This window comes from Cyprinodon variegatus, unplaced genomic scaffold, assembly GCF_000732505.1.
Source record: "Cyprinodon variegatus isolate N-32 unplaced genomic scaffold, C_variegatus-1.0 Scaffold577, whole genome shotgun sequence".
In the NCBI taxonomy this organism is placed as follows: domain Eukaryota; kingdom Metazoa; phylum Chordata; class Actinopteri; order Cyprinodontiformes; family Cyprinodontidae; genus Cyprinodon; species Cyprinodon variegatus.
The window spans coordinates 551393-564064 of NW_015151030.1; the positions used below are offsets into that span (position 1 = coordinate 551393).

General features: G+C 36.8%; 1 protein-coding gene across 9 annotated transcripts in view; it reads right to left on the reverse strand.

Annotated features, from left to right (window-relative positions):
• The window catches only part of cadps (Ca++-dependent secretion activator), a 107584-nt gene extending 98161 nt beyond the window's left edge, over positions 1-9423 (reverse strand). For all 9 annotated transcript variants that reach the window (XM_015392189.1, XM_015392187.1, XM_015392184.1 and 6 more), the window contains exon 1: positions 8880-9423. In XM_015392189.1, coding sequence (XP_015247675.1) covers positions 8880-9209 — 330 coding nt within the window. In that variant the 5' untranslated portion in view covers positions 9210-9423. The remainder of the gene's footprint in view (positions 1-8879) is intronic.
• Positions 9424-12672: the final 3249 nt, after the last annotated feature.

A 12672-nucleotide genomic window follows, 5' to 3' on the forward strand; every position in this document is an offset into this window, starting at 1 on the left:
ATTGTTGGTGCCAGAAGGGCTGGTCTGAGTATTTCAGAAACTGCTGATCTACTGGGATTTTCACGCACAACCATCTCTAGGGTTTACAGAGAATGCCTCCAACCGCTCTTTGAAGGAGAATGAGGCACGACTGTGCATGCACAAAATTTTACAATCAGCTCAAACTCTACTCAGACTCAATTACTAAAAATAATTAGATTGGTATTGTTTCTATGGACATAAGTAATCTGGATTTGACTAAAAATGGCTCATGAAAACATGTTGTTCAGAATGTCTAACATAGCATCTAGCCACTGAAAGCGGAAATGCGTCACTTTGGCTAAGTTCACACTGCAGGTCTTGATGCTCAATTCTGATTTTTTGTGGAATCCAATTTTTTTGCGTTGCTGTTCACATTTCAAAAGATATGCGACTAGTATATGATCTCCTGTGTGAACTGCATTCATACAACCTATGTGTCCCGCATGCGCAGCAGAGGATGCAATGACGTCACAAGCCATCATTTCAATTACTTGTTCATGTACAGGTATAAAACAGCAGCATGATAAAATTCTATGTGATTTAACTTCATAACTCACCCAACATATTGCTTACCAAAGAAGGACTTTAATTATTCAATAAGAAATAATTGTGCTTTGTACGGAGTGGGTTAAGGATAACTGAGGGAGGAAAAAGCAATACCACATTCCACAAGTTAGAGATGGGCACTTTAGTCTGGCACACCAGGTGATGTTCTCTGATGGCCGGTAATGTTCAGTACTTACTTTTTATAACTTGCTACATAAGTAATCTTAGTCATTGTATTTTTCATTTTTGGTTCAAATGAATAAAGGCAACATTCTTGCTGCATAAACATGCAATATGTTGATTTGTGGTTGTTCAAATGCACATTGACTCTGTCTTCAGCACCTGTCAGTGCACTACTGCCTCCTTTGTGGCCAAAAAATTACCAGAGAGTTTGCATCTGACTTTTAAACATGGTATCAATGACACAACAACAACAAAAAAACTGCAACTGTTTAGCATCTGGGTTGATAAATCACTTTTCAGGTGGTAAGAACTTACATTATGTTTCCCCAACAAAGTATTTTAAATGGCTTGATCATGAGAATATGATCTGCATAATCATGAAGCACAGTTTCAGCTACATGTAATTAATCATACCCCAAGGCCACAGTAAAATAAGTCCTCATATCCTTAGAATTACCGGTATTAAAAACCTGTTTAAAAGATATAAAGAATATGATATAGCATACTTTATATTTGTACACTTTTCCTTATCATAATCAGAATTTAAAATGTATTTGAATCAGGAAATGATTAAATTTACTTGACTTTGACCAACACCACAACCTTCTGTCTGTCTTGCTGCATGCTGGCTTGTGTATGAAGCAGGGCTCCAAGTACTGAAGAAAAAAAACAGTGTTACCAACTTGATATTGTAGCTGTACTTGGAGATTTGTCAGGCCTCTTTAACAATTTATTTTCCAAAAAGGTGATTAGAGACAAATCTACTTATTCATTTATGTACTTTTGGTGAGTTTGGTGACATCACAGTAACCATTCTTCCATTGCAAAATTATCTCATAACAGCAGCCAGAGCTGCCACAAGTTTCTCCCTGCTTCCCTAAGTGCTGTCTTAGAGGCACAGGCAGCTGCCTCACCCTGAAAGCCCAGTCAAAGCAAAGAGACTGGAGAGGAGACCTGTTCCATTTGGCTGCAGCTTAAATGCACAAAGCTTCCAATGATTTCACACTGGTTTACAAAGAGGAATATAAATATAAATTGAAATAAAGTTTTTAATTAAAGTCTCGCTTTTCTCTGAAACCGATAGTTACCTAACTACCACACAGCTTGGATCACTTATTCCTCTCACTCATTCCCCTTTAAAAAAAGCAAAACCTTTAAAAATGGAAAGCTGGCTCCCTGGTTTATTACAGAGCTGCACACTCTGAAGCAAAATGCTAGGAAACTGGATGGAAAATCGCGCTCCACAAGCCTACCTAGGTAATCCTACCTAGTCTGGAAAAATAGTTTACTGCTGTATAAGAGGACCCTTTGTAAAGCAATAGCAGCAAATTTCTCCTCGTTAATAGAGGAAAATAAGAATAATCCTAGATATATTTTCAATAGTTACCAAATAGTTACCAAACTCATCCAGAGCCATAGCTCTGTTGAACCATCAGTTCCATCTACTCTCAGCAGTAATAATTGTATGGGATTCTTTATAAATAGGATTGATCTTATTAAAAATAAGATCATTAGCACTCCTCTAACTATGATTGGTCTATATCTGGAAGGTGAGGCAGCATCTGAGTTAGCCATAGAATCTGAACCGAGTGTAGACTGCTTTGATCCAGTTGAACTTTCAGAGTTAGATAAACTATTGTCTTCATCTAAGCCTTCAACTTGTATGCTAGATCCAGTTCCAACCAGGTTGTTTAAGGAGGTATTCCCTTTGATCTCATCCTCCATTTTAGGTGTGATTACTCTATCCCTGTTACAGGGATATGTACCAAAGGCCTTTAACTTGATTATTATAATTCTGACAATTAGCCATCCAACTATAGAGTTGTCTATTTTCTATCTGCCACCTATAAGTATCTGTGAAATAAGCAACCAAGGATCCCCCATGTTGTTCAAATGGAAATATGTAACTTCCTCACTGTAGATCGTATTTTAAGAAACCACAAGTACTCAATGTAATTAAAGTTCGACAAGGAAGTAGATCAGGAAATTCCTTGGTTCTGGTTCAAGGCCTTTCTACCTTGCCCACAACTTGGCTCAGCAAACCGTGGTTAAGATGGATGGATGCCTTCTCCTGCATAAATATCCTGGCTTTATCAACTGCTTTGGACTGCAGAAAATTGTAACAGGTTTTGTAAATCACTTGTGGCCCTTCTGATAAGGCTATTTTGTTTTAACCACTACAGTGGCAGAAATATTTATTAGCAGCTCAGGTTAAGATATGTATAATCTTGAAAAAAATACTTTAGTAACAAAGCCTTAGACTGAATACTTTTAGTAATAGCCAAGCATTACATTTAGTGGATCTATTTATAGAGAAAAAATGTCCAGGACTGAAGCAACCAATCAATTATGACAACAAGGTTTCAGGATGATTAGCATCTTGATCTCTTTGAAATTTACCAGAAAACTAAGAACGGTTGATAATTGGTCCATGGCTTTTCGAAACAAGATGATAAAAACATATGGTCAAAGCACAAAAATTGGTTCATCAATCTCAAACTATATTTTCTTTCAGCTCAGTTTGCAGACCTAAATCCAATGAAAAAGTTGTAGGCTGAACTGTGGAGAAGGGGGATAAGACAAATCCAGGATTCTGCTTTGGAGACTGTGACAAAAGTATTAAAGATCACTTTTTCTGCTCCAACCTTTTGAACGCAACTTAACACAGCTATATGTACATTTCTATATTACATAGGTGTATTTCACTAGTAACTTAGTAACTTTCACTAGTAACTAGTAACTCAAGGTTTCATATTTCAGGATTGAAACTATCACATGCTTATTTGTGCACTGCAGTAAGTGTGGAATCAATAGATGTAATCTGAGAAGGGTTTATACTTTTTCTTTTTAATTTAACATCTAAGTAATCTTCTTTAGTAAACCATGCCACATTTTGCTTCTTTTTGGTACTGCAAAGAGTTCATGCAACATCTTATGCTGTAATATCACATAAAATAATGAATATTTATAAGATTTACTCCTTTTTATAATTGTGTTATCATCATATTTTTAAAGAACATGTTTTTACATGGAACTGCTTACAAAGTTTTTTACGTTGTTTTAACTAAATTAGATCACCAGTGTGAAGTAAGTTAAATATATTTCTGTGAAGACACAGAATACAGTAGATAGACTAGATTAACACTTGCTAATTAACACTTCCAATACAGAAAACTCATTATCGTTGGTTTTATCTGTGGAAATATTTGTTGCATGTTGCAAACTATAAATTCCCACAAATTCACTAAGGCTCAGGCCCAGGCTCACTGTATTGTCACCATTTTAGAAGCTATTTGTGTGACCACTCTCTCAGCAAGATAGAATCAAGCTACAGTAAAATGCTTTTAATAAGGGAAGCACAAATTAATTTGATTTCATATTTATCTGTCTTTAAAAATAAATTTGAATTTGATATTGCAGCTTCCAGATTTTAACTGTTTCCTGAGAGAGAGAGAGAGAGAGAGAGAGAGAGAGAGAGAGAGGGTTGTGTAATTTGTGAAGCTGTGATATGTTTCAGGAGGCAGTAAACCTGGCTGGTGAGGTGCTACTTCACCTGCTGCTTTTCTGCTGTCACCATTTTTGAATCGAAACCCATATCTATGACATCATGGAAAACCTTTAATTTTTCATCATTTACACCATGCCAATAAAACACCAAGATTGTATCAATCAACAACATTAACTAAGTACTTCAAAATGCAGACAGCCTTTAACAAGCCTTTTTTCTATTTTTTTTTTTTCACAATGCAGTGAATGCCAGTGTTATAGTCTGTAACACACAGGCACAAAGAATTACATAACAGTGGTGAGATAAAATTATGCTTTGTAAAAATTCACAGAAGATCTAGAAAGTGGACCATGTTCCTACAATATCTTTTGAAATCAGTTTAAATGTTTATGTGTAGGGCTTTAGTCCTGCTGGGAGGTGAACCTCATCCCCAGCCCAAAATATATCTAGAAGAGTCTCTTACCAGGATTGCCCTGAATTTTGCAATCAACACAAACAACTTCTCTATCCCTGCTGAAGAGATAAATCCCCAGAGCATAATACTACCAACTCTTTGTGGGAGCATGAAGATGGCGTTTTCAAAGTGTATATGCTACAAAGAGTACTTCTTATATCTTTCTTTTAACAATGAATTTCTTCCCCTGATAAAACATAAATCTTTGCAGTTTGTCTATAGTTTCTTAGCAGGCTGTTAGTTTAGGCAGATAGTCATGTCTTGGTAGGTTTGCAGCTGTATGATATTGTTTCTCTTCTGCATGATGGGTAGCACAACAGCAATTAGATGATTTTTGATTTTTGCTTTTTATTTGGATGTATTGAGTTTATAGGGATGAATGCAAAACTTGGTTGTTATAACATGACAAAATAAAAAAAAAATTAAAATTAAAAAATTAAAAGGTGCAAATGCAATACAATGTACATAGGAACCCTTAGTGTAAAGCGGTGGTGCATACATCTGTTTTTATCTCTTTTTTATCTGAATTGTTAAGGTATGAACCTCAACAGCCTCATCTGCTTTTGCTAATGTAGTAATTTACAATTTATCTATAAGCGGCTTTTCATAGTAATTGTTCTTACGCCAGATTTTTGCTTCTGCAGACCAACTGGTGATAAAAAGGTGAGAAAACTTTAAATATGGAAAGGTCTGTTGCAAATACATCAGAGTCACTGCAGAGTGCATTGCAAAGCTGTTGCCTGGCCTTGGTATATTAATAAAAAAAAAAGGCCACAGAAAGATGGAATTCCCCAAATCCTGGGTATTAATCACAGTATAACACTGATTCAACCTGTTGGCAGATAAGATATTTAGGTCATGTTATCTTCTGGAAATTTGCTACAATCTAAAAAAATAAACAGGATGGTTGTGTAGATCCGATTTTAACAAATAGAGGCTTCTCTTTTAAAGATATTATGTATATTTTCCCTCTCGCTTTATATATATATATATATATATAATTTTTATTATTATATTTATTATTATTATCATTATTTAAAATGGTTGATTGGTGTATCTATTTACAGAATGCATAAAACATTATAATTTGCAACATCGAAAAGGATAATATCCCATAAAACTGTGGTTGAACTGTAAAAGGAATGAGGATTTTTAATTTTACTTTACCTTGTATGCACTTTTATTTTTCAGGGAGATTACTATGACTGAAGAAGAGAGATTGCAACCTCCTGCACAATCACAATGATTGCACTATCTATACATGTGCAAATAATCTCAATAACTTACTCTTTTTCTCTATGAAGAGGCCATTAGTGTAAGTATGTTGAAAGATGATTAACCTTGTGTGCAAACAAGCATGGCACCAGTTAATTATGCATGAGCACCCCTCCAACGTTTGAGAAATAGCAACTCTCATTTTAAATAACAAAAGCGTTTACTCTGCCCTTTAAAAGGGGGAAAAGCTCCGTCCATGACTTATCCTATCACAAGGTTATAGCCATACATTTTAAGGAGCAGCAGAAGCAGAGCTAGCTTGGTTTGCAGCCTGTCCTGTTTCTCTGTGATAGCCCATCACTGATGCCTTTTATGTGCCAGAGCTTCTAATAAGGGATTATTGTGGAGCTTCTCCACATGTTTCGCTGAGGCCCTTTAAGTCATTTCATTACAGATATTGTTTCATCAAATTTCTCTCAGTGATCCTTAATAGCCAAAATGTTAAAATGGACAAATGTTAGACTGGCTATCCAATGCAAGCAGGGGATGTATATGATGGATTATGACATACTAAGATTTTAGAAGCATACATTGTTTCAAGGGTAACTTGTTTGTTTTTAACAACAGGAAGTGCATGAATAATATTTTATTTTTAATAGAGTAAAAAATAAATAACATCATCAGGCAGAGGGTGATTATAAATATCAAGGTACAAAAGGTAAGGCACAGAAACAAAAGCTTCATGCTCCAGCTCAATGGAGCATACAGTAACACAGCAATGCCTCTTATCACATGTAGTGCAAACTGTCAGTCAGCTGACTCAGAAAGTCAGCTCCAACCAAGAGACAGTTTTAGTTGAAAGAAAATATATCTTGGCATGGAATCAAAAACTGTGACGTAGTGAAAACTGAAAGGGCTCCACGCTTCACTCTCATTTAGGTAACAGTTTCAAAACTACAGTTGGCAACTAGGAGCAGCATGTCTGTAAATCAAGTACTTCATGTAATATGCTGGTCTTCTTTATAAAGATTGCTTTTAACCTACTTGCATTAAAAACTAGATTTCACTGGATTGTTTAATAACTAGGCTTGTAATGCTACTTATCTTTTTTTAATCTGATTTGTTACGTGTGTTTAGATAACATTTGCTTAAAAATTGCCCTACTGTATATCAATTAACTAAAATGACTCGAGAATAATTAATTTTAATAAACCATATACTTCAAAACTATGACTAAAGATGTTTATATTCTTCTATTGCTTGTGTATCAAAACAACAATAAGTATTGCTGTAGATTACATTATTATACCTGCAATTATCAATGTTATACTATTTAAGAAGCTGTTTAAATTTATATTCAACCTTTCCTTTGCTAAAGATATTATACGCTATGCACTGGTTTCTTATTAGATAAATAGGTTTTCCTGGTGAAAACATTTGCTTTCACTGATAATCATCATCCCACTGGCCCTCTCATAATAATACAAAGTGCAAAACATTAAATAGTAAGTCATGTATGTTACTTTTAAATACAATAGATAAAGCTACTGTGGTGTTTTAAACAAAGACATCTTCTGTGAAATAAATATTTTCAATTAACCTCATAGAAAAAGCCAATTTTCCTTGATTCAAAATGTGTTCTGTATCCAATACTGTACAAGGTTCCTAATAATTTTTCTCTAAGCAATGATTTTGTACAACTGTTTAGAGGTGAGAAGCAGATAGATGCAGCCCTTTGATTCACTGATCCAGTATGGAGCATCAGATTATAGTTGCTCGCCCACAGCAGAGGATTTTTCCTTGGACATCAGAGTGCATACCAAGTAACCTACATGCTGAGCAGGACCACAAACAAACCAATACATAGGAACGTGGTGGTTTCTGCTTCCCACGTGCAATTATGTGTGAGTCAGCAGAAAATCCAGACCATATGGCTCAACAGTGTCTGGAGAAAGAAAAGTCTGCCTTTTAAGAAAATACACTAAGTCTCAATTGCATTTATAGTCTTAAAGGCAATATGCATAGACAGACTTGGATTACTAGAATACATCTTTTTGCTGAGTCCTTTAGATGATGACACCAACTTTTGTGAAATAAACTATGGCAATCCTTATCAAGTACAAATTTATATTAAATGCTGAAAAAATGTTTTGATGTACAAATGAGAGCTGTAATCATCTATGGAAGTCTCCACCCCTACAGTAAGGCCTGTGACTTTGACAGTAAGGACAACATGAGCCAAAACTGGCAGCAACATCAATGGAGGAACTCAGCAGGAGTGTAAAACCAGGACGATGGCTTTGTTCCCTTTTTGCAAATTTCTTTGTGTGAGAATAACAGTTACAAAATGAAATTTGTGAAGGGAGCATGTTTTTCATGGAAATAAATTACCGATGGCCCTGGAGAATTATTAGCAATTCATAAAACAGGGAAGCTATTAATGTGGCTTCTCAAGAAGGCGTGTTTCTAAAAGTCACCTTGAGAGGCCAAATTAAAGGGAAAAGTGATGCCACAAATAACTCTCAACAGGGCAGGACACATTGCCCCTATTGGCCGCATATGTAAGGGGAGATACAGGCCAAGTGGGACAATGACATAGTCCTGCTTTAAATCGTCATCCAGCTCCCACTGAACGCCCTTTCGATTAATGAGCTTGCAGAGCTGAAGGAACACGACGTTTAGAGAGAGTGCAGCTCTGCAGCACCACCAGTCCCTTCATTATCCAAGGTTTTGCCTCTATGTTCCTGTCATGCCCCGGGAATTTCTACGTTTTTTAGTCAAAAAAACAAAGTGTGCCTTTTAGTGGGACAGTGATGCATTCATGCACTATCCGATGGGCCTTGTGGCCGTAGCTCCCCCTCTGTGTTCCAGCTTATCTAGGTCATCCACGAACTGAAAGAAGTCAATTCATCATCATAGTTATTTCTACCTTCATTTCAAAAGGGGCCTTACCTTCTGCTGTCGTCTTGCCATATCAGTCGGTTGCTTTGCATTGAAGGGATATGCGATGCATCGCATGACAAAAACATACAGCTGCAGTTTCTTTTTGCGCTCTTCCTCCTCTCTGTGCAGCTTCTCCAGGTCCTCTTTCTCCTCGCTGGCTGCGGACGGGCTCGGACTGGTTGGACGGGCGCTGCTGCGGCTGCTACTGGGCGCCAGTCCACCAGAGCTCTCGCTGGTCCTGCTGGGAGAGATGCGGGACCCGGCCTGAGGTGCCATCTCTTTGCTTTCTTCCTCCACTATCCCATCAGACTCCTCTTCGCTGGACGACGGATCTAACATCTTGCTCTAGAAGGGATTCGTCTCTGCTACAACCTGCAGACAGTGACCCCGAGGAATAAAATTCCTTATTATCCCTTGCACAGATTTAAAGTAGAATTCGTCCGAAGTGGAGACAGGGATAGGCCTTAATCGTACTTGCTCGCTGAGAGATTTCAGCAGTACCAGTGGTGCTGGAGGAGGTTCAGTCTGCTCCACACTGAGCTTTCTCCGCCTGCGCCGTGCGCTCGATGCTTTCGCGTTTGCCCCGTTTTATTGGTCGATCGGTGCTGCGGATGTGAGAGGGGGAGGTGAGAAGGAAGCGGAGGGGAGGGGCAGCAGAGGAGGGGAGTTTAGTGTAGCTACAGATGAGGGAACTGGAGCTGCCTTTTCTCTTTGAAAGCGGGAGATGGCTTCTCCCTTCAAAGACTGAGGCGAGCGGGTAGCTGTCCATGGTCCTGATCGATGGAGAGGCGCAGAGAGAGCAGAAGAATGAATGACTGGTCTTTTACTGGAGATCCTCATGTCAGTCTGCGGTGGTACACCTAAGATGGCTGCCACTATGTTTTCCCATACAATGTCACTGATTGAATGCACGGACTAAAAAGGTAAACATTGTTGAAAGCATATGCAGAACGGGGGAATAACAAACGCTTACAAGATCGAAAAAGATCTCCAAATGTCCCGCTTAAGATGCCTGTTAAAGGGTGTGGTAGACTGTAGCATATTTACTTCTGTCAAAAACCAACAGTTATTTTGTTTGTCTTATATTTACCCTCAAAAGCATCCAAAGTAAAGCTGCTTACTGAAGACAAAGGATTAGAAAACTTTTACATGTCTGGTGTATTCAACTTTTATTTAAAACAATACAGCCTGCTTTACAGTAACGCTTATACATTTTTAGACTTTTAAGTCTAAAAAGAAACTTGAATGCATTTTAGTATATGTGTTATAGATTGACACACATACTCACATAATAAAATGGAAAACAAAACTTCCTCGTTTGGATATTTTTTAACAGGTGCAAGTCTGGCATACAATTTTATTCAGCTCAATAAATCAATACTTCTTACTACTAGCTTTGTGTGTAGTGTCTCCAAATGTTTTAAGGTGATGGTGGTTCTAGACCAAATGTACCAGAGGGACTAGTTTGGGGCCAATGTTTTCTTCACAGGGGCACACATAAAAAAATATGGAAGATGGATAATAGCACAATAGTTACAGATTTGATAGATAAAGTAGGTGATAGAGAGACTTTCATCTCTAGCGCTGCTGGTTGCAAATCTAGGGGATAATAACTGTGATCTTCTTTCCTGGGGTTCAGTCTTCGTACCTTGCCTTAAACATCCAAGATCAAATGAGACATCCAAAATTATATCATCATGCTAATCATGATCCGGCTAATTTGGTTCTTCAAAAAAACCTGTTGTTTATGATTAGTATGGTTGGATTGAGTTATCTGAGATAATTGCAGGTTCAAGCGTCGGTTTTAAAGGGGATATGTATCGATAGTAGAAACAATGATCAGCTACGCTTTTATACACTGCTCAGCATGGCCAAAGAACACGCTCAGTTTGTTTCCCAAGCAGAACAACAGCTGTTAATGGAAGCTTATGCTGAATTTGAGTCATTAATTTACACTGTAAACCCCCGTTGGTTCACAAAATCCCCTTCATTTGGGCCTGGTGGAGCTTTGATGGGGATGTGTGTGCAGTATATGGCATCAATCACATTAGGGAAGCCTGAAGGACACATACTATAGGACATACTTTTTGGCATGGTTTTGGTGGGATCTTAAGTGGCTTGGAAATACCACAAAAAAACAACAACATAAAAACTGCTTTAGTGCCAGGTACACTTTGCGAATAGCACAAAATAAGCACCAAATAAGCCTGTTTGTGAGCTTATTTTAATTAGATTATGGCCTCTGTCAAGAACTGCACATGTGATAAGACCTTCATTTGGACTCTGGTGCATGCTACAGTCATGGACACAATACTAAAATTCAGAGGTTTATTAAAATCTATATACTGTAGATATGCAGTTGACGTTGTATTTTCAGACCATCTTCTAGGAAGGACATTAAAGAGGAGATGCAAAGGTCAGACTTTGCAGGTAGAAGAACTCTCAATATGACGTAGTTCCGAATGAAGTCAGAGTTGTTAATGTAAGGCAAGGCAAGGCAAGACAAGTTTATTTTTATAGCACAATTCAGTATATGACCAATTTAAAGTGCTTTAATTGAGATAAACTATAAAAAATAAGGAAACTAAAAGCAGAATAAAAGTGAAAACATTTGTAAAATAAATAAAACAATTGCACCACAACCTTAAACTAATAATTAGCAGTCACTTAGCAGTTTAATTTCAACAGTCAGAGGCAGTTCTATACAAACGGTTTTTTTTACTTTGACTTAACATAACCCAGGCTTTCAGCACTTTTACAGTCTTCTGGGAGGTTTTTTTTTTCAGGTAAGTGGAGCATAAGAACTAAATGTTGCTTCTCCATATTTGGTTTTAGTTCTGGGTGCACAGAGTAGGCTGGAACTAGAAGACCTGAGTGCTCTGGGAGGTTGATACACTAACAACAAATCTGTTATGTATTGAAGTGCTGATCCATTCAGTGATTTATAGACTAGAAGGATTTTAAAGTCTATTCTCTGAGCTACAGGAAGCCAGTGTAAGGACTTCAGAACCAGGCTGATGTGTTTATCCATGGATGAAGCATCTTAAAGCTGCTATTACTAAAAAAGTTTTTTTTTAAATAAGTATGATTTAAAAGATGAGTATCAAAAACTACCTATAAGCAATACCTTTGTTCCTGTGTAATTTTGCATAATTACTCATAGTTTACTGTAAGTTCAGATCTTATTTGTTTTGGTTTATTTCTATGTATGGATCACTTGGGTTATTAGCAAAGCCTGGTTAACATTTATTGTCAAAACACCTTTATGTACTACTTTTATATGTTTAGTATGAAAACAGTGATAGGTGTGATACTTATTTTACCCACTGTATATAAAAAACATGTTTTGTGCTTAACACTTCTCCACAATTTAATTTCTGAGTGTGCTGTGCTGTCTGGTGTCAAATATGCAATATTCTTTTTTTATTCCTGAGTACTTTTCAGACTTGTTTAATAGATAATCAGATTGAATACTCAATAAGATCTATTTACTGAATAGATTATATCTTAAGGAGGCACAGTTTTTATTTCAAGTAACATAGTAAGATTACATAGGCACCACACTTTTTAGATATTTACCCGATGAAAAAAGTAAAATGTAATTATTTTCCTTGCACTGACCAAAGTAAAACACATAATCCCAGAACAGCAAACTAAAAAAAAAAAAATCAACAAAAGACTACTTTTAAAATTCAGAAATTCACAAATGATTTTTGAAAAGCAGATAAAGTCCTGAGAATAACTTACAAAATCTTTAAGGAAAAAAAATAAAACAAAACAAAAAAAACACACACAAAGAACT